Source organism: Grus americana, chromosome 5 (assembly GCF_028858705.1).
Source record: "Grus americana isolate bGruAme1 chromosome 5, bGruAme1.mat, whole genome shotgun sequence".
NCBI lineage: Eukaryota > Metazoa > Chordata > Aves > Gruiformes > Gruidae > Grus > Grus americana.
This window is the reverse complement of record NC_072856.1, coordinates 27,879,208-27,906,394: the sequence shown is the minus strand read 5'-3', so window position 1 is coordinate 27,906,394 and position 27,187 is coordinate 27,879,208. Positions and strand designations below refer to the sequence as shown.

Genomic DNA, 27,187 nt, shown 5'->3' with positions numbered 1-27,187 from the left:
TCGGGCGCTGACCCCTCGGAAGCCCCATCCTTCCCAGCTCTGCTCTCCGAGGGATGCAGAGGGGCCACCAGAGCCTGCCACCGCCTTTCTGCCGGCAGGGACGTCTGCTGAAGGGGGGGTTTGTTCAGTTCATCAAACTGGGATCGTTCTGCCGGGGATCGGCGTCACCCTCGGGCCCCCTCCGCAACCCCGGGAGGGAGCAGCGCGACAGCCCCGGGCAGCCACAGGGCTCGCCCTCGCTCTCCCCGGCGGTGCGGGAGGACGCCGGGGGCCCCGGCGGTGCGGGGGGCTGCCCGGGAGGCGGGTGCGCCGCGCTGCCTTAAGGGGGTGTCGGCGAGGGAAGTCCCGCCCCGCCGGCTCCCGATGCGCGAGCGGGGGCGTGCCGCGGCCGGCCCCTCGGCAGCGGGGCACTGACAGCTGCCCCGAGCGGGCACCCGGCGCGGCGCTCCCGTCCCCGGCAGGCGGCTCGCTCCCCGCCGCGGCCCCCGCCGCCCCATGGACCGCCGCCGCCGGGGGGCGGGCGGGAGCGTGCCGCCGCAGTGAGCCCGGCCGGCGGAGCGCGGGGGGCGGCCGAGCGCCCGCGCCGCGGGCACCATGGACAGTATCCTGGAGCCCTTCCCCGCCGAGCGGCTCTTCCCCGCCGCCGGCACCGGCTTCCTCGACCTCGGCGACTTCAGCGAGGCGGACTTCCTCAGCAATGTGGTAAGGGACCGCCGGCAGCACCCCACCTCCCCACCCTCCCCGGAGGGGCGGCCCCGGCAGCGGGGACGGTACGCGCCGGCGAGCTCGCCGCGGCCACCGCTGCGCCCCGCCTGCCCCGGGGCTGCGTGTGCCGGGGTCCTGCCCCTGAGCGCGGGTGCCCCGGGGGTGCAGGTACCCGGGTGTCCCTCGCCGCGCACGGCCAGCGCCCCCCGGGACCGGCCCCGCCGCCCGCAGGCGTCCTGCCGCGGGCACCCCGAGGAGACCCCGCTGGGAAATCACAGGGATTTTTTTCTTACAATGCCCTTTTGTGAGACCGATGGCTGGGGGAGAAGCGTGCAGCCCCGGGCGGGGAGTGCACAACCTGCTGTTGTGCAGGCAGCACGGGAGGCACGACCGGGTGCCATCGGGAGACCTTTGGGCTCGGTGCCCCCGCTCTCGTTTGCTTGTAACTTTTTCTTATAGTGGCATTTGGGAGATGAAGCATCTCCTGCTTGGCATTAAGGCTGGGCTGATTTACTTTGGAGAGAAGGGCGAGGGGGAAGAGTGACTTGGGAGGAAAATGTGTTGCCAGTCCCAAGAAACCAAAGGGGCATTGTTCACCTCTAGGGAAACTGCCCAGCCTCTCTGAGGAGTCATGCGAGTCCTCAGTCCAGCAGCTCTCCCTTGAGCAGCATGCATGGGCTCTTTGCTGTCCTGCCTGAGCTTTCTCTGGGAGTTTGTGCTGCAAACCCTGCAGCCCCTCAGCCCTGAAGCAGAAGGGGGAAGGGCCCCACTTCAGAGGTGGTTTGGAGTTGAGAGTGCAGGCATCACCTGACACTGGACAGCAGGACGCTGCCTGCACTGGAGGCTCCACCAGCCTCTGAGAAGCTGCAGCCGTGGGACAGTGTGCCTGTCCCTGACAGAGAGATTTTAGCCACGGCTTGTTACTCCCCTGTCACAATACTGGCAGCTCCTGCATTCCTAGTGTAGCACTGTGAGGGTCTCTGGGGACTACCTTTGCAACAGGAGCAGGAGAGATGCCAGCACCATGACACAAAGCAGGGGAGAGAGAAACGAGGGCTGTAGCCATTAAACACCTGATGAATCCACTTCTGCTTTGATACACAGAAGATATCCAAAGACTTCTATGCTGCCTCCCTTGTGGAGAAGAAAGTAGAGATGCAGAGTTTGCGTATATGTTAAGCGCACCACGCTTGGTGTGTGGAGGCACACCGGGTCTGGGAAAGAGATTATGCAGGCAGCCCCATCTCTCACAAATCGCTCCTAATTTCCAAGATACTACAGTGCCTCAAGGACTGACTCTGGTCAGGCTCTATGGGAGGCAGCAGAGTCCCGCTGTGCTCAGGCAGACCTTCCAGTGGCACGTCACTCCGAGACTGAATGCTCACTCGAGCTGCGAGGCCTTGCTCGTATCTTAGAGACCTGTTGTTAGGAGTCTTGTGTTTTCCCTAATTCCATATACATCCAGTGTGGATGAAGCTGTGCTGATACAAAGTGCTTTATGCCAGGACCATTCATTCCCTCACCAAAGTGAAAATAGGTATTGGCACCAGCCCTTTTACCTAGGTGCAACATGGGCTGCAGTCAGAAGTCAGGAGACCCCTAACCAACACAGGTGGTACCTCTCTATAGCTTAGATACAACTTCTGCCTGCAAGTAGACCCTGTGAGAAAGAAGCTTTTGTGTAAGAGTGCCATCTGGTGCCACCTGCCAGGACAGTGTGTTTAAAGCGTGCAGTGGCCGTGTGCAGGCTGCCTCCGTCCCGCCTCATTTAAATGGCCTTTCTGCTTGGAAAGCTGCTTCTTGAAGTAGCCTTACCCTTGCCTTCACATTAACTAGGTTGCGGTGACTCAGACATCATTGTGCTCAGCTTACATGTAAAAAAATAAATGCTTTTGTGGATTTTTTCCCAACTGCCAGCACCACAAACTTCTGCTGGAGTGTGAGAGTCAAGCTGATATCTTCTCTTCCTGCAGATGATAAATATGAGAGATTCTGTAGCCACTTCTCGCCTACCAAATCTGTTGGTGATACAAGAGCCAGAACATAATACATCACCCTCTTTGTTCTCACTCTGCATGACAACAAGGGGGAAGGAATACACTTACATTTTCTTACTAAATCCAGCAAATCTCCTGGGATGTTGAGATGTGTTGAGAAGTTCTTTTTACATAGAACTGTGCAAAGCATCACCGTGCACAATAGCTCGCAAAGTTGCCAGTGCCTTTGCTTCAAAGATGGACAAACTTTTCCAGATATTGTTCAGCAAGCATTTTTCTTAGAGCAGGCCAGAAATTTTGGCCATAAAATGCCAGTATGAAACTTTTTCTGAGGATGATGTCTTCTGTTCAGAAAGACAGCGGAAACAAAAGATGGATGAACCTTACTGCAGAGGCTGCGCTCCTTTGGGGCAAGAATTATGTGTCTCTAAGCTACTCTCCTTTCCTGAACCTTGGCACTCCTAATGAATCATCTTGATCTTTAAAAAATGGTTCCCTATGTTGTTGATCTGAAGTTGTGACAAAGAAGTAATGAAGGCACATCTGTAGATGCATGCTCAAAAAGGTCTGTGTGCTTGAAACAGAAAATACATTAAAAAAATAATAAGTGTGGGGGTGCTGTTCAGAAGGACCTAGACATGTGGGAGGAATGGGTCACCAGAAACATCATGAAATTCAGAAAGGCCAAATACCATCTCCTGCCCCTGGGATGGATGGACTGACCCACCAGGGGCTCAAGGAGCAGTGCTGTGTCCCAGGAGCAAAGGCAGCTGGCAGCTAGCAATGGGAGGGCGGCAGCAGATAGGCAGAGGGATGTGATTATCCCCCTTTTCTTGACAATCATAAAACTGTGTCCAGTTTTAGACTTCCTGGTACCAGAAAGATGTTGATAAATCTGAGTGTGTGTGTGGGATGGTCACGAAGATAGCTGGGAGCTGGAGCACTTCTCCTGTGAGGAGAAGCTGAGCGAGCTGGGCTTGTTCAGCTGGAGGAGAGGCAGCTCCAGGAGGACCTAGCAGCAGCCTGCCTGCACTGATGAGGAAGCTACTGAGAAGATGGAGCCGACAAAGCTACTGAGAAGATGGAGCCAGGCTCTTTCCATAAGTGCATGGCAGGAGGATGAGTGGTCATAAATTGGAATGGGGAAGGTTTAGACTGGGTATAAGGAAACAATTTCTCACTGTGAGGACAATTAAGAGTGGATGAGGCTGCCCAGAGACACTGTGGAAGCTCCTTCCTTGGAGGTTTCCAAGACCTATCTGGACAAAGTCCTGAGCAACCTGGTCTGCATTTAGTGTTGGCCCTGCTCTGAGCAGGAGGTTGGATTAGAGACCTCCTGAGATCCCGCCCAACCTGCATGTGTCTGGGATTATAAGATCGGTTGGGGTTTTTTTGGGAAAATCTTAAGGAAAGTGGTGTCTGCTTGGTACTTGGAGGGGAAATCTCCAAGGGACACAAGATGCTTCTTTTTACTTCACTTAGCTTCTGCTTACCAGACTTACATATGATGACTACTAACAACATTATCAGTCTCATTTTGCTCAGGAGGCCACCTACTGCTCTTGAACTTAGGCAACTTTGCTCATCATTTTCTGCCAGAAGGACCCACTGTAAATGAGGCTAATCCTTCATGCAGTCTCTGCTTATCAATTTCACCTGTCTGTCTCCTGCCCAGTCCAGCATTTCTGGTCATTCCTGCAAGCACCCATCTATTCACTTAACAGTCTATTACAGCTGCACTCTGAGAGCTCTTTCTTTCTCTCTCAGCTCTTATCAGTGCTGTGAAACTGCGCAAAAGCCTTATCTTTTGAGTCAGATTCACCACTGTGCTTCACTGGGTTTGTGACACTCTGGTGTCAGAATGAAGCCAGAATAAACCAGCAAAACAGGAGGCATGTGTTTCTTTTTAACCCAGTACCCCAGTGGGTCTGTTTCTTCTCTATGTTTCTGTATTTTATAGTACGAAAAATACCTTAAAAGATGACTTTGGATGTTCATGTAAATACAGCTCCATTTTGACTCTATGCTTTTCAATGCATATTCTTTACCTCCTTCTAAAAGGAGGACATCAAAGGCAAAAAAATTATCCTACACACTAGTCAAGATCTTCACTGTTAGAAGCTGGCAATTCAGGCTGTCTCAGCAGTGCTAACCCAGCTCCTTTGGGGAAAGCACAGTAACGCGCTCTTTCACTGTGTGATCCTATATGCCCAGGTAATATGACAAGCAGCATCTTCTGGAGTCTACTGGGAGACAGCAGAATGGGAGAGGAACTGCTCGTCCCTGTGGGTTGCTCCTTGAGTGAAAACTGGGTTTTGTGCCTTCCGCGTGCTCCTTCCTTTAATATTAGTCCCAGCAGGCAGAAAGGAGGAAAGTAGCACGACTGTATGTAGTGAGGAGGTTGAGAGCAGTGCTGGTGCGACTCATAGGGGGAGCTTCCCTGATGATAAAGAGAGGCTATTCACCACGGATGGCTGTCACTCTTGCAAGAAGCCTGTACACACTTCTATTCCTCTTATGCCTACTACAGGGACATAAATAGCACTTAAGTGGTGCTTAGGTCTTGGAATGGCCTTTGGTCTGAGTGAGCTTCATGCCATGTCAGCTCTCTCCTACCATCTCTGTACACAGTGAAGACAAAGCTCAGGCAAATTTGGTCATCCACTTCTCAACCCTTTCAGCTGCTAGAGAGGGGAGTTCTGGGAGGCTGGGTGTCTGGGACTGATGATAGTCCCTCATGGGGGAACATGCAACAAGCATTTTGGCCCTCTATTCCCATGCCTGGTAAAATTTGGTCAATGACACATCTCTGGTTAGTCAGCCAAGTACTGGGCAAGGCAAGACTTTTTTCTTCACATTTTGCTTGGAACTGGCCAGTCAGAGATTCCTGTGGGATCTGGAGCACAGATACAGAGAGACCTGGTGGGGCCATCAGACCTGGCCTGATGGAAATTAATCCTAAAATAATACTTCCCAGATTTTCCTATTTCATTAGTCTCTTTGGATCCATTTCATCATTCCTCCATTTCATATCCATGCTGCTCCTTACTGTCTCATAGTGGGACTTACACCTACAGAAGTGCAAGCAGCAGGACGAAACCAGAGTTGAACACAGCAGTTCATGGGTCTCTGAGCCTACAGCATCATCACCACAGGGTCATCACCAGGAAACGTATTTCCATTTTGGTAATGAAGAAGGGGAGAGATTTGACTCTCCTTGGAAGACTCTAGGTAATACTTCATGCAGAGGGACTGGGGATCATTCATGTGTCCCTCCTAGCTGCCAAGAGACTGAAAAACATTTGGGATACTCTTCCTAAATAAAAACGCTCATCTGTTGGATAACTGCCTGCATGTGCTGGGGATCCATTGGCCTAAATGCTCATCTCAGCCAAAGTGGGAAAACCCTTTAATGATGCTGGTAGGCCAGACCTAGGAGAGAGGTTGCAACTCAGAGCAGGGGTGTGGGCAGGCATGCATCCAAAACAGGGTTAAACAGTGGAGACAGAGCCATCATCATGGTGGGGAGCAGCAGGAAGGACTTTGGTGAAGTGCTTGCAGAGCAAACAAAGGGAGGGGTTGGCAGGGGGTGGAAGCACATCTGTGCATACAATCCGCTCCCACTGAGGGTGTCAGCAGCACCAGCTGGGAGATGCTGGAGTTGTGTACAGCTCAGGCCATGTCTGCCAGGTGATCCCCATCCCCTCTGGCATAAGGCAGTCATTCAATGCCACCACTGCTTCCAGAGAGCAGGAAACCTAGGGGTCTCATCTGTACAGACCAGACTGTAGAAAGCCTCTGAGACTGTTCCATTGGACCTCTTCCTGGTACCTGTATGAGTGTCTAAGCAAGGTGTCTGGTGGCTTCTGAATCCTATGACAAGTGTTGAGTTCATTGATGCAAAGCGCCTTCTGCTGCCCAGGAGCCCATCTGATGCTGCACTGGTCCTATACGGCACTGCGTGGTCCCATCCAGCACTGTGCTGGTCCCATCCAGCACTGCTGCACTGGTCTCACTGAAGCCTGGAATGGAGCTGTCTCTGGTAGAGAGGGGAATTTGGAAAGAGCATTTTCTGAAGCAGCCCCTTAAAGGGAAATTTTAGAAGTAGGGATTTCATAGCCACAGATGCAGCCCCACTAGTCAAAATGTGGCTATGCTGACACCTCTGTGATGTACTCCTGTGTTTCCTCTAAGAACGGGCTGCTCCTGGGCTCACTCCTTTTTTTTTCTCAGCACTTCCTTGTAGTTTTTCAGACTGTAGTATTTAATTAACATTAAGTCTATTACTTACTGACTACTTGAAAAATTCTCAGTGTTAAAGGAAGCGAATGAAAACACTTCACTCTCTGGAGTTGTCTCTGTGACGGCCACATGGCAGGTTCTCTTCTCATAGCCACAGGTAGGATTGTGCTCGATATGAAGATTTGATTCTCAAGACTGACTTGTACCACTGCATTTTATGGAAGGGATGAGTCAACCCTCTAAAGCCTGTGCATCCTTGTCCTGTTGTGGACAGTCCACTGCAGGAAACCAAATGGGATCCAAAAGCCAGTTGGTCACTTTCCTTGCTGCAGAGTTACAGGGGAACAGTTAGGGCACCAGGGATGAAGTGGACCATTACAGCTCAACTAAGAAATATCCAAGAGCTGTGTCTTGACCTGATTTGGCTGGGAGACTTCCCAGGGAAATTCCAGGTCTGTGCTGCAAGCTCAGGTACAGTCACCAATGCTTCACAGGCAACCCTGTGGCCAGCATTGCTCTTCAGGAGAGGTGTCTGTTGGAAGAGCCAAATGTGTTAGTCCTCACTTCCAGGTCAATCTCAGTCCTGGGATTACTACATCCCACCAATCCCAGCTTTCTGCTGGGGACTGTATTTATCCTCCTTTACACATCTCAACTGCTGGGACATTGTGTCTCCACGTGGGAGATGAGAAGTGAGAGCAAGGGTGGAACCAAAGTCATGTTTCTCGACTGACCCCCATGCTGACACCGTGACTGTCCTGCTGCAGCAGGTGACTTCTGTATGTGCCACTTTAACGTAGTTTGGTATTCTCTGGCTGAAATCATCAATTCTGTTTTCAGCCTGGCAATAGGACAGGGTGGGTGCTTGCATGGAGCCCTTTTCTTTCTCCTTTCTGTCTTTGGAGCTCAACTTGTGAGTTGCTAGGTGTTTTCTTGGGTTGGTGCCTGCATGTTTTGCATCATCTCTCAGAGCAGAAATAGCTGAAAGAGTGTGAGGAGCCGAGGGCATGGCCAGAGCAGCAGGAGACTGCAGGTAGCGTGCTGAAAGGCAGGCTGTGTCTTTCAGCCCAGTTGCTCCCCACATGTCTGCTGTGCAGTGTTTACATCTGTCTAACTTATTCCCAGCTGCTCAAGAAAACATTTTTTTTTCCTTCTGCTTTCCTGCAGGGTCACATCATTTAAAGTTTCCCTTTCCTGTAGTCTCCTGAGCTGACCTGAACACGCCAGCCTTCCCCTCTCACCCATCCCTTTCTGACTTCTTTACCCACTTTCTCTTCTCTTCTCTTTCTTTGCATCTGTCCTTTTACTCCTATTTTCTTAAATCTCTCCAGGGCTGTCTGCCTTTGAAATCATGTGGAGCTGCCCTGCTGTGGTCAGCGTCTGAGTGATAGATGCTTGACACTAATCTTGACACGTTATTCAGCCAGAACAAGGTCTCGTGAAGGTTGGAACTGCAGATATCCACACACTTTCACTCCTTTCTTTCTCTTCCTATTTTATCTTCTCACTTTCTAAGATTGCAGAAATTCCTCATACAGGATGGAGGCAATGTGCATGGCTATTCTCCCTGAAACTAGTATGTAATTTAAACCAGTGCTGGGGTAATTAGTACCATCTTTAGGTCTCAAAGGTGATGCCTTATGTGAGGTCATTCATTGCGATCACTGTCCAGCCTGTTCCAGAGGAAACTCACCCCTGACTACCTCAGCAAAGTTGCTTTTGGCTTCTTTACACTGTGACTTTGTCTTGATTAGGAAAAATGTTCGTTTAGGTCAATCTGGCTGACCTGATTAGCAAAGCCTGCTCAAAACACAGTTAACATTTTTCCTAGAATAGATGCAATGTAATGTGTTCAGCTCAGCGATCTGTGTCAGGAGTTCCCCTGCAACAGGAATGTCAGGGCTCCCTTAGGAGGAACCTGGCAGCCAAGGCTGGAGGAGAAATATAGCTTGGGCCTGACACCAAGCACGTTACACAGGAGGGAGCTGGATACAACATTGGTTTTGGACACTTATACTGGATTGTCAGCATCCCTCCTGCAGGTGAGCTTCCTTAGACCGATGCCCAAAGAACTTCCTCTGTGCTGAGCTTCCCCACCGCAGTGTCATGGGGGCTCTGGCTTGTCCTCTTGATGCCATGGCATGTCCAGGTGGGAGCACTGCAACTCAAGAATAACATGTCTCTGCTGGCTGAGGCGCAGGGGGTCTACCTTGCGACATGCAGCCTGCTCCTGGCTCCGCAGTATTTTCAGCCCTCCCTCTCCTAGGAGGAAAGCTTTTCCTTCCAGAAGGGGTAGCTGAGGCAGAAGGAGACCAGAATGAAGAAGAGGATCCAGGTCCAGAGCCTGCATAGTTAACTGTTGCATGTCAGAGCAGCTCGATGTTAAATGAGTGCCATAGATTCATGACAGTTGAAGGAAGGAGCTGGGCAGGTGCTTTTGGCTGAGCTCACTGCTGCCTCGGGGGAGGGACTGCAAGCCAGGCAGCTCAGGGAGGAGGAAACCAGCTCTGACATTTGTAAAAACTGTTGATGGAAGGTTTCTTTCAAAGCCTTTTCAGTCTCTCGATCTGAGAGCTCTTTGCCCAGGGAGTGCTGGAAATATGGCTCTTCTTTCCAAGCAAATGTGGCAGACTCTGAGAGTTGATGAGGTGCTGTTGAGCTATAAATACTGAATTGCCAATTGAACGATGTTTGGTTTGTTTTTGTTTTTTCTCTCCTTATGGACAGTGGTGCAGTGAGGTTGTCAGGAATAGGAGAACTGTATTTTAGTCCCAGCTCTGCCAGTTACTTAGTGTGTGATCCTCAGGGTGTCACTTTCGGCAATGCAGCTTTTGCTGTCTATAAAATAGTGCACATGCTTATTCTTACTGGCACGGGGCAGTGCCATCAATGGGTGAAGCAGATTAATGAAAAAGACTGGGGTGGGGTTTTGCTAGCAGATACCTGCCAGGAAAGGTCCATAGGACCTATTACTTTGCTTCCTCAGTTAAAGTCTCTTTGAGTTACTTTGCAGCTATAGATGACATTTGTAACAATTTTTGGTATGGCAGATCTATCCTCCACTGATGTCCCAGCTACCCTTCACCCCTCTCCTGTTTATTACCACCGAGGACTGCACATGTCTGATTCTGACCTCAGATACTTCAAGCTAATTCAGGGTAATCTTTCTGTGTCAGTCTGAATGACTGCATTGGTCAGCATCAGGATTTAAACTGAAGTACTTGGCCCATGCTATTGCTGGCCTGACCTCTTTGAGCCTTACTGAAAACCAAACAATTTGTGCTTTATAAATCCAGCGAATGGGCTGTACTCATACCTCATCCTCCACTACACAACCAGATCCTGGCTCATGCAAAACCTAACTTCTCCCTGGGTTTGGCACAACTTGCTGAGAGCACCCCGTTACATTTCTGCCCGAAATTGCTGTGTGGTCAGGGCTGTGCCCAGTTACCAGGCTCCCAAAGTATGTCTCATCTGGTTTGTATCTGAGAAGGAGGTAATAAGCTGAAAGAACCAGAGTGACAGGGCTTTATCAGTCCCCTAGCAGGGCATTCAAGACCCACGTGAGTCCCTCCTGCTGCTCGGCGCGTGGTTTTGTGCTTTCCCCTTCTCTTTGGAAGTGCCTTTTCTCTGCAGTAAGTCTGCCTGACCTGTTGTAAAGTTAGGATCACCATCATCCACTGGGAAGAGGGATACAAAGGTTGCTTTCGGGTTCTCTGATGCCTCTCCTGCTCTTCATGATTTCTCAAATATGGCAGCAGTCCAGCAGCTGGATTAGAATAAAATAAAGAGCAAATGGCCTGCAGCCCTTTTTCAGACCCGGCAAAGCACACACCTTTCATTCTTTTCTTACATGTCTTTGAGCCCTGTTTTTGTCACACTGGGAGAGAGCTGAGCTCTGGTCAATGCTGGGGACAGAACAGAGGGTGCTGCACTCCTTTCTTTGTCACTAATTAGTACCAGGGTGGTAGCTAGAGGCTGCTAGCTGCCAGAGCAAGACTGTTTTTTCCCTCTCCTTGTAAGTGCAGCCATGGTGAGCAGTCAGTGGCAGCTGTAAGCAGCTGGGGTGAGCTGCAGCAGAGCAGGCGCAATGCTCATTTCTTATTTTCCTGCATGCTTCAGGCTCCAGGGGAGCAGCCCTGGCAACCTCCTCCTTTGTAGCCAGGGGCTGAAGTCCCAGGTGAGATGAAGGCACATATTACTATGTCAGCCCCAGCAGCTATGCAGTGTGGTGAGGTCACCCAGCAGCCTCGATATCTACGAGTCAGTGCCAGAGACCCATGTCCAGACCAGTGCCTTGTCCACTGGTCTCAGATGCCTTTCTGATATTCGATGAAATTGGATTATGTAGAGTTGCCAGTGGATTTATTTATTTATTCTGGGAAGGGGAAGAGGGAAGGAGGCCAGGAGGGATGGAGAATAGGGAAAGAAAGAGGGAAGAAAAAGCAAAGACAAGAGAGAGGTAGCTATGCAGTTAGCATTCCTGAGCCATCTGGACCTGTTGGCATGGCCCCAGCTGGATGGGCTCACAGGTTTATCCACAGCATGATGTAATCTCCATCGTCCAGCATTTGATTTTTCTCCTTGTGCTGGATGGCCTCGTATCTGGTGCATGTCTGGAGCGGGCATTTGATTTCCTGTTGCTATTTGCAGACTTTTCCTGGCCAGTCCTCAAGAGCAGCTCAGGCAGTTTGCATTCCTCAAGCTGAAGAAGCAATGCCACCCAGCCAGCGCAGAGCAGAGGCCAGCTGCGGCCAGCCTGCCGGCTGGGGAGAAACAGCGCCACACGGGGAACCAGCTGCAGGTTACACCATGCCACGGCTGGAGAGACAATGACACCTCTGCCTGGTTCTTGAGCCACTGCAGCTGAGCTCAGGAGTCAGCTCAGCCTTCAACACCAGCACAGAGAGGGCTAGTGGGACCCCCCTGTTCCCAGCTGCTCGTGGGCTTCCATGCCCTGCTGGGTCTTGCAGCAGAATGGAAGGAGAATTTTGTTTGGTCCAAGACCTATTCCTACCTTTGGTAGATGTGAGTAAAAAGCAACCAATGATCTCAGTCCCTCTCCCTTGCTAACACCACCACTGGGGGCTCTCAGCTGCCCTGTGGAGCAGGTGGGCTTCCCAGCACGTGGGAGTGGGAGCAGCTGGGGAAGGACATGGTCCAACTCTGCCAAGCGCCCACCCTTGCTAGGGAAGGCCTGTGATCTCCTTCCCTCCATCACTCGGTGCCATTTCCAGGAGGCAGTGCAGTTTAATGGGAAGGATTCAGACTTGCATTCCCCCCATGGCCTGTGGGAGACAGACGTGTCACCAAGGCCAGCCATTTCTTTTTTCTTGAGTCCTTCCCAGCACATGACATGGAGAGGGTTTGCATGTCCGCCTCCATAAAAGCACACTGATTGAACATCTTTAAGTTACAGGAGCCACACAGGAGCAAAGTGGTCTTCTTCACTACATAAATTCAGTGTGTGAAGGGGCAAACAGTAGAGCCATACATCCCCTCCTGCCTTCAGACACAGAGCAACTCCTGCATGACTGGAAAGGTCTGAGATGCTCAAAGATGAAAACTGGATTTCTCTACAGCATATCACTGCTTCAAGCAAACCTCAAACCCAGCGATACGAGGGGCCTGCTTCAGAGTACGTCGTGCTCTGCTCTGACTCAAGAGATGTGGGTAGCTGTGTGATGAGCCATTAGGCAACAGTTTGACATGAGCACACAGTGCTCCCTCCCTCACGATGCCTCATCCTGCCCACATGCCTCGCTTAGCTTTGTTTCCTCCAGAGGCTTGGGAACAGGAAAGTTGAGTGCAGTGACCCCCAGGGAGCAAAATTTTGTTTGGCAAAGAATCCTACCACCTGGTTCAGAAGTTGTCCTGGTTGCACCCGAAGGGAGCAGGGCTCTGCTTTCATAATACACCAGGGATGGCCTGTCCACCAGGGATGGACTCACTGGAACCACAGAGCTGAGCTTTTCCACCCGACTCAGCTCTGCTGAGTGAGAGAGTAGCTGAGGAAAACGATGGCCTCTTTATAAACTGACTGGCAAAACTCTTGCATCTCTCCTGGGAGCGGTCCAGGGATTCTGAGTCACTGCTTAAGTGGGTTGCGGCCAAGGTAGTCTTACCCAAGACATTAAGTGAGAGAGGAGAGATCCACCCAGGAGTGCCAGCAGAAAGATAAATAGTCATGACCATAATTAATAATAATATAATGATGAAAAGATTCAGAAACATACTGCCCACTCCAAAAATAAAGTTTGAGGACAATTCAAATGCTCTACAGAAAAGAGACGAAAGGAAAGAGTGGAGAAAGACCGCCAAAGCCTGCATGTCAGCTGCAATGCAAGGCATCCCATCCAGCTGGCCTGGGTTCAAAGAGCTCCTATTGTCCAACAGCATTTCCAAGACACCATTCAAAACTTTCAGAAAATGAACCCAAGATGCAGGGTGAGATTTATCGCACAATAAAGGCAAGCCAGATGTGTGCACCCTTTTGGAGAGAGGAGACAGGAGGAAGGCGATGGAGGAGCGAGCAGGGAAAAACCAGGCAGCAGAGGCATGAAGGAAGAGGGTGGCATGAGAAGGTCTGGTGCTGTGAGCATCCAGGCAGGAACAGTGGCTAGGTGCATCTGTGCTGGGACACACAACAGGCACTTGGGAGGGATTTCATATATACAGAGAACTCCATACTCAGGAAAAGTCATTGGGATTGAGTGACAGAAGGGGAAGATCTCTGATGCTTTTTCTCTTTTGCTGCACATAAAACCACGATAGATACTAAGAGGTTAGTGTTGCTTCTGGTCCTGGATTATATACCTGCATCATAAGGCCAAGTCTGAAAAGATGCCCAGAAGCCAAACCACTGTAGATTTTATCTTGATTTTCTAGGGCTTGCACAGCCTTCATTATCGCTTTGCAGCACTGGCCACCATGGAAAGGCTGTAACTTGTCACTCACTCACTTCCACTTGTGATTTGATTATGTTAAAATCTAGCAATTAATTATACAGAAAGATAATTTAATCTTTGGATCTGCTGCTAACGTGGTGTTACATGACCACAACCTGCCATCATTAAATAAGTCCTCAAGTTCTCCCTGCCTCAATGAGACCAGTGGTGTTTCTGCTGTCTGGAGAACAACCGGGTAGGGTGGCCATGCCATACCACACTCCACAGATTATAAGGTGACTTGGTTTTGTTCTGAGGAAGACCTCTGATAGTAAGGACTTGTTCATCTAAGAGCAGAAAGCCTGAGAAAACACTTTGGAGGCATAAGCTAGAGAGTCTCTCTTTGCAATGACTCATACGTTTGGTGACTGTAGTTAGCTTCTATAACAGGTTTTGTTGGGTTTTTTTTGAAAGGGGTGGATTTATCTGAAGACTTTAAACTGAGATGAGATGTTTCTGAGAAGCTCAGTTGCAGATGATGACTTTGAAGCAGGAGGCATGAATACAGCTCCTGTACTCAGCTATGTAAGGAACCATATTTGATTACCAGACTGGTTCATCCAGGTGCTAAAATCCATGAAGCCATCCATGGTCTCCTTGTGCTGTTCCAGGGATGTCCAGAGAATGGATTCCCAAATCCACCAGTTTCTGCAGACACTTCTCCAATGCTGGGCTGCAGATGCCTGCTTGATCTCAGACACAGGAGCTTTCAGGGCAGGTTTTCAGGCCATAATAGGTTTCCTGTCTTCAAAGGAACATGGGATCTTTTCTTCCCAGAAGCTTATGACTTTACTTGAGCACACGATCCCATGCATCTTCACGTTTCTACTTCTTTTCACCAGCTACATGGTACTTGGCTGCTGAGCCTTGTTGTGGAGAAGTCTGGCTTGGAGAGGGGATAGCTGGAGAGCCATGTGTTTGGAAAGGATTCGCACAGGCTGCCTTTCCCCTTCAGCCTTGATTTTCATCCCATAGTTGAAGTGACTGCATTATCTCTGACCGATCAGATTTCCATCCTCATCTTCGGAAACACAGGGCTTTGACCCCTTGTTCACCAACATGACATCTTCGTTACCCCCCAGGATGGTGTTAATCTGGGCTGCCCCAGTAGTGACAAGTGGTCTGAGAGGTTAATGCCCTTTGCAGGCTAGGAAGGATTTCCCCATTCTCCAGAGACTATGGTTTCTGCAGCTCCACCACTGAGGTGAAAATGATACCCTCAGCGTTGGAGCTGAAGTTTAATTTCCTATCTGCTGCTCAGGGCACAGATTTTCCACTGGGATATTGGCAGCAGGTCAGAAATCTGCATTCCAAGCTGAATTGCTTTGAAAACAGTCCTGGTGTGGGACCCCATTCAGTCTGCTGGTTGCAAAATCCAGCTCTTGCCCAGCCTGGCCACTGAAGAGAGTCCCAGCTCTTGCTCTCTCAAGATTTTGGGTGAAAATCCCTCACATCCGTGAGTCACAAATCAGCTGGTACAGACTTAGTTGCTCTGTAATTGCCCTTTACAAAAGCCCAAGGAATGAAAGCCACCAGTAATGTTTGGTATTAGCTGCATGCCTCAGCTTTTGGACTTGAAGAGAGTACAGCTATCTTCCTCCTCCAAGGCCTGCTTTTCTTTATGGGTCTCCAGGGACCTGCCAGGGGACAAAATGTGAATTATCTCCAATTTTGCTGTCTGAGCACTAAAGAGAAACAGTTTCAATGAGACAAATGAAGCTGATTGTAAAGATAATACAGACCTTTCTTCCTGCTCTGGTTATCTCCCAAAACAGATTTCTTCTATCTCCCAGGGTACCTTTCTCGTTGCTTAGATTGCCTTTCTCACAAGATGCAGAAAAAAGGCCCATAATGGCATGGGGGAGACAAGCTGCATAAGAGCAGAGATCTGCCAAATCTGGTGGCTCCAACCCCATATTGAGCAGGGCCAGAAGCTTCCAAGAAAGAGGGAAGAAATGGTGGAGTGGCGTTTATTCCAGATTATTTTGGTTATTGAATAAACTTCCCCATCCCACTGACTGGTGACTGACTTGAGCAGTTGCACCTCTCTAATTTATTTTTAATTGTATTGAACTGTATTTCATGTCTTTTGGGGATACTGTGACCTCGGCTCCACTGCAACATGACAGTATATTTCAGAGAGAGTCACGCAGAGTAAAGCAGTATTTTCTTTTGTTTGCCCTGCCTGCTCCCTTTCGTTGCACCACGTGTCCATCTCCATCAAGCAGAAACTTTCCCTGAACTGTCCAGGCAGACGTGCCACAAACATGTAAATTCATGTAGGCTTTCTCAGGGTAGAGTTTGCCTGTAGATTTGCATGGCTGGACCGGAGCTGTGCCCCTAGGTTGTGCAGGGGTGCTGCACGCCAACAGGCATGGCACTTGCATTCTGGCTGCTTTGCGTCTATGGGGATTGAGAAGGGATGGATGTGTTTGGGTTCTGCAAAGGGCACGCCTGGGTGGAGGTGGATCGGGGTAACATAGCAGATAGGGTCTTCCCAAAGATGATAGAGTATATTTTCACTCATAAGGAGATAAAGTTCACATTAACCCTGTCACCCTGATGCTACAGCAGCTGAAAGACTCCTGGCCCCCCGTCACAGTGTGGAGTTAGGGTGTCTTTGGGAGTCTGCTGCAAACTCAGCTGAAGCTGCCAAGTTAACACAAAGAGGTAAAGCACCAATTCATACAAGAGGGCAGACACCTGGGGGCAGTGATGACGATACAGCTTCGTTCTCTCAGAGATACTGCTCATGTGAAGTCTCTGCCCGGAGACTGTGCTGACCTGGGCTCGGGAAGGGGCAAAGAAGAGGAAGAGGCCCCTGCCAGCTTGCCCAGGGGTACCTGCATTCCCACAGAGAACACCTCCCACTCATCTCCATTCGAACACGTGGCCCAGCTGCCACCATGATGGCTCAGAAATAAAGGCAGCTTTGTTTGTAGCAAGCAGGTGTCTTCAGTTCTCCAAGCTCAAGAAAGGCCTCAAAGGACAAACTTTTTATTTACCTTTCACAGACTCCTAGAAAGAGCCCCCAAATCTTCAGCCAAATGAGAGTTAAGAGCAGCTGATCTAAATGTTTCATCCTGAGAGGGCTGTGTGCACTTCTGCATACGGTTCAAGTACTACTCTAATTTTTTTTATCAGCTGGCTGCAAAGGAGTTGTAAGCCAAAGGAAATTTGGGACATTCATTGCACATGTAGCATACACGCAGCGAAAGCTCACTGGAAAGTAGAGGCATTCCTCTTTATCCTCTGCAGTGCTGCGGCTGGGAGGAGAGGTGCTCCTGTCTCTGCAGACTCAGCAAGTCTCATGCAACAGGCAAACTGTAGCTGCGTTCCATGCTGGGCCAGTGGAGCATGGTTTGCCCAAGTGGAGTCTGACATGTTTCCCCTCCACCCTAGCACATACATACCTGCTCAGCACTCTGGTGTCCACCAGTGATTTGGGGCACACAGATGGCCACACCACTGTGGCCACCCCGTGATGCCATTTGTGTTTTGATTTGCCTCGCCCTGGGCTCTGCCCTGCTCCACAGTCATTCTCCTCATAGGGTGCTTCCAGTCTCTTCTGCATCACCACTGCTTGTGCCATCTGCTAATCCCATTTATGCTGAGCACACTAAGCCCAGGTGTGGGCATACCAGCGTCCACGACTCTTCAGCCACTGCAGCAGCAGATGCCTTCCGTGCCTCCTTCAGGGCCACTGGAAAATCCAGTCACAGGCTGGCAGATTTCAGCTTTCCGTGTACCTTTTTCTTTTTTTTTTTTTTTTTCCCTTCAGGGGCAAAAACATTTAAGTTAAAGACTTGACTCGCCCACTCCCCTCATGCCTGGGTGACTTCCAAGATTCCTCCCCGATGAACGGCAGGCTTGCAAAGTCTGAGCTGAGTATTGCGATCATGGCCACAAAATTTTGATGTGGTCTGTATTGTGCATGTGTTCTTAACAACATCACCCATTCTGTCAGCTGATATTTCCCTCCCCATCCCGCTGGGGCTGTAGGGGAGGAGGAGGGGAAAAAAACACAAAACCTTTATGCCTGCCATGGAGGTTACTGCAAACCGTGGGAGCGGTATGTACCCGAAGAGGTACATCTCCTGGAGAGGGTGGGACGATGTCCTCCAAGTCACTCATTAAGACATCCCAGGATGAGAAAGAGCCATGAAGGGACAAAGGCGAGGCCTCCTCGAGGGAACCCCTCGACTTCAGCTTGTGCCCCTCGACTTCAGCGTCCCCTCCGGCCTCAGCGTCCAGCCGAGCCGTGCGGCAGCCCAGCACCGCGGGGGAACCGTGGGCAGGGCCGCAGCGGGTAACTCGGCGGGGCAGGGTCGTGAGGCGCAGCGGGCCGCGGACCGCTCCGTCCTAACCCTGCACTCCTCCCGCCCGCCTCGCGCAGCTCCGCTGGCAGCTGCCTCCCATTGGCCGCCGCTCGGCGGCGTCGGCCAATGGGCGGCCGCCGCTGCCGGCCGTTGGAAGCGTGCCGTGGAGACCGTTAACGGCCGGCGGCGGCGGAGGGGAGGGTGGCTCTCTGCACCCGCCAGTCGCCCCTCCGATCTGGGAGCAGCGGGGACGCGCTGGGTGCCCCGCTTACCCGGGAGCTTCGGGCTGTTCCGCTTGGCAGGGTGTGAAGCGGCTGCGGGCACCCGGGGCCCAGGCGGGGACTTCGGCGGCTCGAATCACTGCTGCTCCCTCGCTTCAGGGTAGCGCCTTGCCTTGGCACCACTCCCTCAATCGCCTTTCCCTGATTGTGTCTTGAGCCTCTGTCGTCCCTCCTAGGTCTTGTGGCGCCTAGCGCTGGAAATTGTAAATCCAGGTCCTTGGCACGGATGCGTGGTGGAAGGAGGTTTGCATTGTGAGCTGTGCCTGAGCCTTGCTGGGCCTTTGCAAGGCACCGGGGACATGGCCACTGTTGCTGCCACCAAGGAGTAATGGCTTGTAGCACGTTCAGTCTGAGGGGCTGCAGCCCCTGCAGGGAGGGAGCTGATGGCACAGCTCACCTGCGGGGAAGCAGGTCACCTGCCTTGCTTTCAGAGACCTTACCTCCTCTTTCTTTCTGTCATTCTGTATTATTCTACAGACAGCAATAAATTCTGGTCCTGGATCCAGATCAGGTTCAGTCAAATCCTCAGCCGCTTGGGGGCTGGGTGTCAGGGAAGCGTTTCGTTCGTTATACAGTCCAAGGCCATGATGCTGAAAATAATCACGGGTGACTTTAGCATTGCTGGCAGTCTCTGAGAAAAACTGAGGGGTGCTGCTGGTTGGGATGCTGTCCTGCTGCTAGAGGGAAATAGCAGCGGGGCTTGCAGATGGTTTGGTCTGAAGTGCTTCAGTCATGCCATGCGGCGAAGCAGGAACAGCAAGGGGGTAGCAGGTCAGTTGCAAGCTATCGAGGCAGACCGGAGACCTGGGCAGACCAAGTATGGAGCAGCAAGGAGCTGCAGTACGTGAGGGGAGAGACCCAGAGCAATACAGGTCAGGACAGAGGGGCACCAGAGGGGCTTGAGGGAGCCAAGAGATAGTGGGATGATCACTTGTGCTCCTTGGGGTGCAGAGGCACTGACTAGACTGTGAGGAGAAGTGTGCGCAGCATCTGACCATCCTGCCTGGATCTTGTTAATGCTGTCAAGACCTTCACTTTCATAAAGTTTCAAATTCACTACATTTTAAAGAGAGCAGAAGGACTGTCTGGAGTGTATGGACTCTTCTTTCCTGGAATGTAAAGGAAACCTCGCCTGTGAAGCTGGAGTGCAGGGGGCTTCATTCCTTAGTGAAAGCAGAGAAGGGAAATGCAGATGTCACAGCTGGGACAGGAGATTTATCTTGGCAAGCAAAGAGGAAAAATACTTTCAAAAAGAAAAGAGAAAACTCAGAAGAATCCCCTCCCCATCTGCACTGCCTGCCAGCGCGAGCAGAACCTCCAACCTGCAAAGGCCCTTCGTCTCCTGGGCCTGGGCTGCTGCCCAGCTGGATTAGCCCCTCACTGCTTTCTCTTTGGAGTGAGACCATTGTGGTGGGAGCAGGGAGGCTGTGAGAACCAGGCTGATCCTGAAGGGAGATTGTCTCCAAACAACTCAGCTGGAGGTGGGAAGGGGAAAGACACAGTCAAAGGATGGAAGCGTGAAAGGGAAAGGGAGAGACAGATGCAGCCAGGGTGACCACAGAGGAGAAGTGGATCCAGGGAGAAGAAACCGTCCCCTCCTCAGCTGTGTGCGGTGTGACTGGGCTACAAGAGTGTCAACTCCAGGCATCCTGTGTGCAACCTGGCAGAAGAAAAGGCTTAATGCCTCTGTCTCTGCTTGGGGCCTGCAGAGGTCTAACACCAGCTCTGGGTGGGGGGAAATAGATTGCATTTGGATGTCTGGATGCCTTACATTAGCTCCCAAGATAACTGCTGTACAACAGGAAAGGGTGTTCAAACGAGAAGTGCACGCACGCACATACAGTGTGCTATTTAGACAACCCTAAGCATGAGGTCAGGGTGAAAACATGTGGTGGAAATATGTTTGGAAGAGTCAGTGCCTATGTCGGTCACCAGGAGTGGGAGGGAGCAGGAGCCAGCGGCTGACAGATTCTCACTCTCTCCCCGTGGCCGAGGTGGCCTCAGCCCGAGTAGATTCTCCTGTGGCACCAGAGCAGCTTAAGGCTCTCTGTTGGGCCTTGAGATGCGGTGGTCATTGCCTCCCTTGTACCTGTGCACGTTGGCTTGTCCCCTTCAGGCGCTGCCTCCTTGTCCTCCGAGAACTGTGGTGGGGGGACAGGCAGCCAGAAATCAGGCTTGGATCAGGAAATCCAGCACATCCTCGCCATTGCGTTTCTGTCCCTTGGCTGCCCCCTCCCTGACCGCTCACTGGTAATACAGCTTTGGAAACACATCTCGTGCTATTTCTTGGCTTTGGAGCATAGTTAGAAGGAGAAGGAAGGAGGGTGTGAAAGGGAGGGGGAGATAGCAGGAGTGAATAATGCAAAATGAGACTGTGCTGTGAGCTTCGTATCCCATCTGGAAGCTGTTTTCCCCCAGTACACTTCACACCCGCTCCCTCTGGGCCAGGATGGTAAGGATCACGTTTCCCAGTTGACTGGTCCCCCTTGCTCAAGCTGGGCTCATTAGTGTGAAAGCTACTTGAGATGTCTTAAAGAAGACTCTCAGCAGAGTTGCAGAGTTGTTCATTGTCACAATTAGAAATTCTTGGCCAGTTCCCTGAGGAGTGGGAGCTACCTGATCTCAGCCTGGCTGGAAGGTGCTCTCAAGGAGAGAGTCTAGGCCTTGGAGAAGCTGTGATAGGATGAGCCTGCTCTGCTCATGAATCTCTGAACATCCCACCTTCATTCTTGTCCAAGTCTTGTGGACTCTTTCTCGGACCTTCAACCAACATGTACCTCTGGTCTGCTGAGATCTTTGTTACCACGGTGTTGGCAAAAGTATCTCCAAATCCCAGTGCAGTCATTTAGTGGCAGCACATGCAGACCTTCAGCTGTGCTGGCCCCAGTCTGGGTGGAAAGGGGAGGGCTAGTGGCTGCCCAGCACCTCCTTTGGAGCCAGGATAAAGCTATCGTCCATTTGGTCAGGTGATAAACCTTCTGTTTATCGCTCAGAAACTCGGAGCACTGACCCTGCCATGCTCTGCCATGATCCACACAGCCCTGGGACCTGCAGTTCCCCAGAGCCTGCTCTCTCACACGCGTTGAGAACAAGTACAGCTGAAGCCTTCTCTGAGTTTTGCCAGATAGGTGCAGCTCCCACAATGAGGCTAGGTGGGACAGAATTTGCATGTTCTGGGTTAGCAGGCTTGATCTAAATTAATTAGCAGTGGTTTTGATGGCATCTATCCAAACTAAGCTCTGGGCTGCTCCACACTGTGCCCATCACAGTTGGATCTGGACAAGAGAACACTTTTTCGTGTTACCGTGTGTCTGTCTTTACTAATCCAAAATCTGTCCTGAAGTCAACAATACCTGTGCCATCAGGAGTGAGCAGAACCAACCATAGAGACACAACAGTCTTCCTGGGACGTGGTGATTTAGCTGCCTGCTTGTCCTGTAGTCTCCGTTGTGGATATAGCCAGCCACAAAGCCATGTCATTATCTTTGTTTGCTTTACCCTTCCTTCTTCTGCTTTCCTCTGCCTCTTGCCGCCGCCTCTGAGTATAAGAGCAATCTCCAGCTCTGTGACAGCTCTGGGTGCTCTCCCTCTTTGAGGGTGTCTGCCTTGGTGCTCTCTTCATAATAGCCATAGTTACGCCCAATCTCATAGGCTAGCTCCTTTCTCTCCATTGTCTGTGTCTGGAGATGTTTGACTGGTATATGTATGATTGACATACAAAGCAGCTGAAAGGGGGCTGCTTTGATGAGAAGGCTTTGCCAGTATTTAGTTGTGTTGGAGGATAAGACCCAGGAACCCAGGGAGGGGTATGTGCCCCAACATTTCTGAATGAGATTAATTTCAGGGAGGGTGTGAGTTTCATTCTCTGCGTACCACCCATGTTTTTCCCATACTGTGCAGTAGGTCTCTGTCTCTTGGGAGAAAATGGGCTCTTGGGGACCTGAACTGCATCTCTGGGAGAACAGCGTTGCCTTCATTCTGACTTCCAAGCAACGAGGTCCTCCAGCAAGCCTGCTGTGTGGTGTCTAAAAGAAGAACCAGAAATCTGCAATTACTCCTGCCAATGTTGGTGACCATGTTAAGGCTCTGATACTCAGCCCCCTCTGATACTCAACACCCCCCTCATTACTCATCTCTCACCCCTTAGCCACTGCTGGGGAGAGTTTTTGGTTTCAGAATAAAACCAGAGACACATCTCTGCCTCTTCCCTCCGGGTAGGTTTGTCCTACAATGGGAAGACTGTTGACTGACCAAGAGATCCTTGTTCTAAGCATGGGTGGGATGCCGCTAAAAGATAGTGTATGGAACTACTGCATAAATGCATCTTCTTGACTCTTTTCCCTCCCACTTTTGCCTTTGTTAATGCACAGTTGTGAAAAAAATTTGAAGCACGTGGCAGAGTTGCAGACAGCTCTCCCTGCAGCTGTCCACCCAGCCCTGTTTCTTTTCCAGGGTTACACGGTGGTTCTAGTTTTGATGGTTACAACAGTATATATGATTTGAGTGCCTTTTGTTGGATCTGGGCTCTGCTGTGCTGTTGTGGTGCGCTGGCAGCCAGAACTCTGAATCCCTTCACTTTTCTGCGGTTACATTCTCACCCTTACTATAAGGCTATCATGTTCATATCCTGTGTTTGCTTGTGTTGTTTAGAGAAAGCAAGACAAAGAACAGCTGTTACATGAGCAGGCACTCTCTGGGCTTAATGCTCAGGACTCCAAACTCTTTACCCCTCCGTGCTGTAGGATAGGACAAAACCTGGTTTTCCAGTGCTTTTTAGATAAATATCTGACCCAATTCCATCTGCTGACTCAGCTCCCTCTGAAGAATGGGTATGCTCGGCACAGATGGGAGGTGTTTTCTGTCGCTTGATTCAAGTGCAGAAATGGTTCTAGGCAACTTGGAAATGGCTGGGTAGATTTTACCAAGCTATCCTGCCAACTCGACTTCCGGTATGGGAGCATGTAGAGAAAACTTCAGCCCAGACATCCCAGGGAGGGCCTCAACACTGGGATTTAGCATGAGCGTGCCTTCTCTGCCTTACCTGCACATGCAGTGTCTGCCCTCCCAGGGGAGCCTCAGATGGTGGGGCTGACACTCCAGGCAGTGGGAGGACAGGACAAGTGGGAAGGAAGTGAAGGGAGAGAAGCTTCGTGTCAGGCAAAATGTAGGCAGCAGGGACTACCCCCCACTTCCAACATGCTCTGTGGGCATCTGAGTTTTTCAGTTGAGTGGCTGAGGGTTGATGTTGGAGGGTGAAGGGCACTGGCATGTTGGAAATTGCTGCAGCTCACTGTGTCCCTCCCCAACTTGGTGGGAAGCGTGGATCTGTTCAACTGGAGCCTACTTCACTCCCCAGCCTCACCCCAACCCTCTGACAGCCAGTGTGATGTTGACAGAGTGATATTGTGCTCAGATAAAACAAATACACTTTTCTATAGGAACAGGAACCTGCAGGCTCCAGCGTCCGGGGTCCTCTGGCCAACTCCTCCCTCAGTCCTAGCGCTGGGGAAAGAAAGGACTGCATTGGCCCCATGCTCGTCTAGAAGCCAGGCTCTTTCCTGAGCTCACCTCTCACACTGGAATTCATTGGCATTCATGTCTCTACTCTAGACCTGCCTGCTCTCTCCCACTCTCTCCCATCCATACCCTGTTGCTCTTGGTATTTCAGTATGCTGCTTTCAATGCCTTTCTGCCCACCCAGATGCTTTTCCAAAGGGGAGGGGGGTGGGAGGGACCCAGTCTGACTCTGCTGAGCTCTCTCCAGTTCATTTAAGTTACACAGTTCCGTCTGTGTAATACAGTCACTTGAATGTATCTGTCTTTTCTTTCCTCTCCCTGAGCCAGAAGCCTCAATCTGCCAACAAATGGGATAATTTTTCAGCTGGTGTTTGGCAACCATAATTTTTCTCTCTGCCCAACCAATGCTTTGTTGTAGCAAATGGAAAAGTTAGTGATTTGACTTCTGAACAGGAGGATATGCCTCAAAGGCAACAGGTTCCCTGTAGCATCAGGAGCCCAGCTCTGCAGCAGCACTGGCCAGATTTACTGACTGTTACTGGAATGATTAGTGGAATGATTGTTTGTTGTTAACAGCCCATCTGTAGTGTTTAAACTTCATCGGGGAGCAGAATTTCACAGGCATTATCTGGCTGGAGGACAACCTCATATGGTCCACAGAGGGGCTATGAAATCCCAGAGGAAATTAAATACAACAGGGGGCCTTCCTGTTATGTTGATCCAACTGATCTTTTTTTCTCTGATAGAAATCAGCAGCTGAGTTGATGTTCTCTGGGGCATTGGAGTGCCTATTGCTGCTGGCAGAGAACATGAGAAAGTGACTGCCACCAAGGACAGGTGCTGAAGACTGTGATTTTCTGCCACACTTGCATTTTGTCATCACAGAGATTTCTTGCCTTGTGCTCTACTCAGCTTATTGTCAGTGAGATGATGCTAGGAAGCTGAAGATAGGTGCATACAGCGGAAGGGGGAGATGTGAGAATATAGAAGAGTTTCATGAGTGTTTGTGGCGTAGATAAACAGGTGGAGAAGATGTACAGCACCATGGCCTTTTCTATCTTAATTCAAGGTGCTTTTATCAAACTGATACAGGCAAGGGATAGGAACTGCTTTTTCCCATCCAAAAAGGGCTGTTGCTGAGGTTTGGCTCTCAGAGCAGGGGAAGGCTCTCAGATCCTTCTTGGAGTTGACACTCTCTCTCCCTTTGTCTTTCCTCAGCATTTCTCAGAGAACCTGGATCACTTCTCCGACAACATGGAGGATTTCTCCAACGACCTCTTCAGCAGTTTCTTCGATGACCCAGTACTGGCTGAGAAGAACCCACTGCTGGACATGGACCTGGATCCACCCACTCCAGGCATCCAGGCAGAGCACAGCTACTCCCTCAGTGGAGACTCTGCTCCCCAGAGCCCCCTCGTGCCTGTCAAGACTGAAGATAATGCTAATGGTGAGCATGACACACATGCACACTGCACAGCTTTGGGCACATCTGTTAGCAGAGGCTCTGGCCGGCTTCCATATATAAGGACAAACTGGTTATTCCTTGGGCTTGCGCATGGCTAATCCAGGGAAGAATTTGATCTGCTGTAGTCAAACACAGCCCACATTTTTTCCTTCAGTTTGTGCTCTGACAGTCACATTGCTCCTTTGCCGGGCTAACTGTTATTTACAAGGGTAATTGGCTGTGGTTTGGTGTCCTGCCAGCTTCTGGCAAGCAATAGGTAATGTCTCTTTAGGACCCTGCAAACCTGGGTGTGGATGCCCTAGATCCAGGTCTGTTTTGGCATCAGGCAGCAGGGTTTTGGCTTGAATATAGGAAGCATGAGTCTCTGGCTGCAACCAGTGCTGGTACATGTGGAAAGCTAAGTGGCTTCTTTACCAGCAGATCTTTTAGCAGGAGACAGAGAGGAACAGTCATTTCAAAACCTATTTTTAAAACAATTCATTTTAGGATAATTTATAATGGCTGGATATTTTTAGAACTGTCCTTGCAGAGAGTCCTGCAATTTGCGGGACTGTGTGGGTGTCCCAACAGCTGATGGACACCAGGCTGCCTGAAAAAGCAGTGGCATAGGCTCAGTATACACAGAAGCAAGCCGTTCCTTTGAGCAAGAGTGAGACCTGGGACAGAAGCTTCCCTCTCATGGCCAGGAATGATCCCAGATCTCTGGTACAAACGCCAGGGAGGAGAGGAGCTGGCCTCTGCTGCCTCTTTGGGCCCTGCAAAGGGCACAGGCCTCAGTGCCACATTCCTTAGGGGCCACTCAGAGACATGCTGGGAGAGAGGCTCATGGCAGGCCAAGCAAGCTCTGCTTTAGTATCAAAAAAGCTTTCCATTTCCATTTCTTTTTCCTTAGCTTTAACCCCAGTACAGTCCTGGAGGACACTCAGCCCAAAAAGGCAACCAGATGACTAACAAAAAACCAAATCAGCATGAGCACATAGACACATCTTTATTTTGCCGCTGCAAATGAATAGGAGGAGATGAGGCTTGGGAAAGAGAGAAGCAAAAAGCATGAGTTTGTAGAAAGCAGTGAAATGAAGTCTGCTTGCAGAAGCTACCTCAGGGACTCCTCTCTAAGGAATTTGTCACCACTTCTGCTCCTCTCCTCTGTATCTGGACATGCCCCTGCTTCAGCTGCAGTGTCTCCAAGGCAAGACCATGACTCTCCTGAATGGACTGTGACACTGATCCTTGGGCAGAGGCCAGCACAGGGTGTACAGCGCATAACCCAGGAGAGCTTGAGATGGACCTGGCACTTGCTCTCTGAGAGCGCACATCAGATCTATATGGAGAGTAAGGCCTACTATTAATGTGGCAGGAATAGGGGTATCTATGCACCCAGTCCTGTGGTGGGATAATTCAACCCATCTTTCCAGGGCTATCTTGGCTTGTAACTGGATGTGAGTCATATTCTAGTGTAGCCCTGAGTCAGGTCCAGTATTTGCAACACTGTGCAGTCCTTTTGGCACAGTTCCATCCAGTCTCAGTCCTTTTAGACATTTACTTCAAATTAATTACCCAGGAATGGCTTTTCTTTAACATTAAGCAAGCTCTGCTTGGTCTGCAGAGCTCCTCAGGAATGCCCGGCTCTGTCTAGGCTTGGAGTTGGCTGCGGCTTGCTATTTATCAGCTTTCTCCCAGCTTTTCTGCAGAGCTCCAAAACACTTCCAAATCC

At 50.6% G+C, this 27,187-nt stretch overlaps 1 protein-coding gene across 3 annotated transcripts in view; it reads left to right on the top strand.

Annotated features, from left to right (window-relative positions):
* Window positions 1-423: 423 nt before the first annotated feature.
* Window positions 424-27,187, top strand: part of CREB3L1 (cAMP responsive element binding protein 3 like 1) — a 46,498-nt gene continuing 19,734 nt past the window's right edge. For all 3 annotated transcript variants that reach the window (XM_054828623.1, XM_054828622.1, XM_054828621.1), the window contains exons 1-2: window positions 424-702; window positions 25,227-25,455. In XM_054828623.1, the coding sequence (XP_054684598.1) occupies window positions 698-702; window positions 25,227-25,455 (234 nt within the window). In that variant the 5' untranslated portion in view covers window positions 424-697. The remainder of the gene's footprint in view (window positions 703-25,226; window positions 25,456-27,187) is intronic.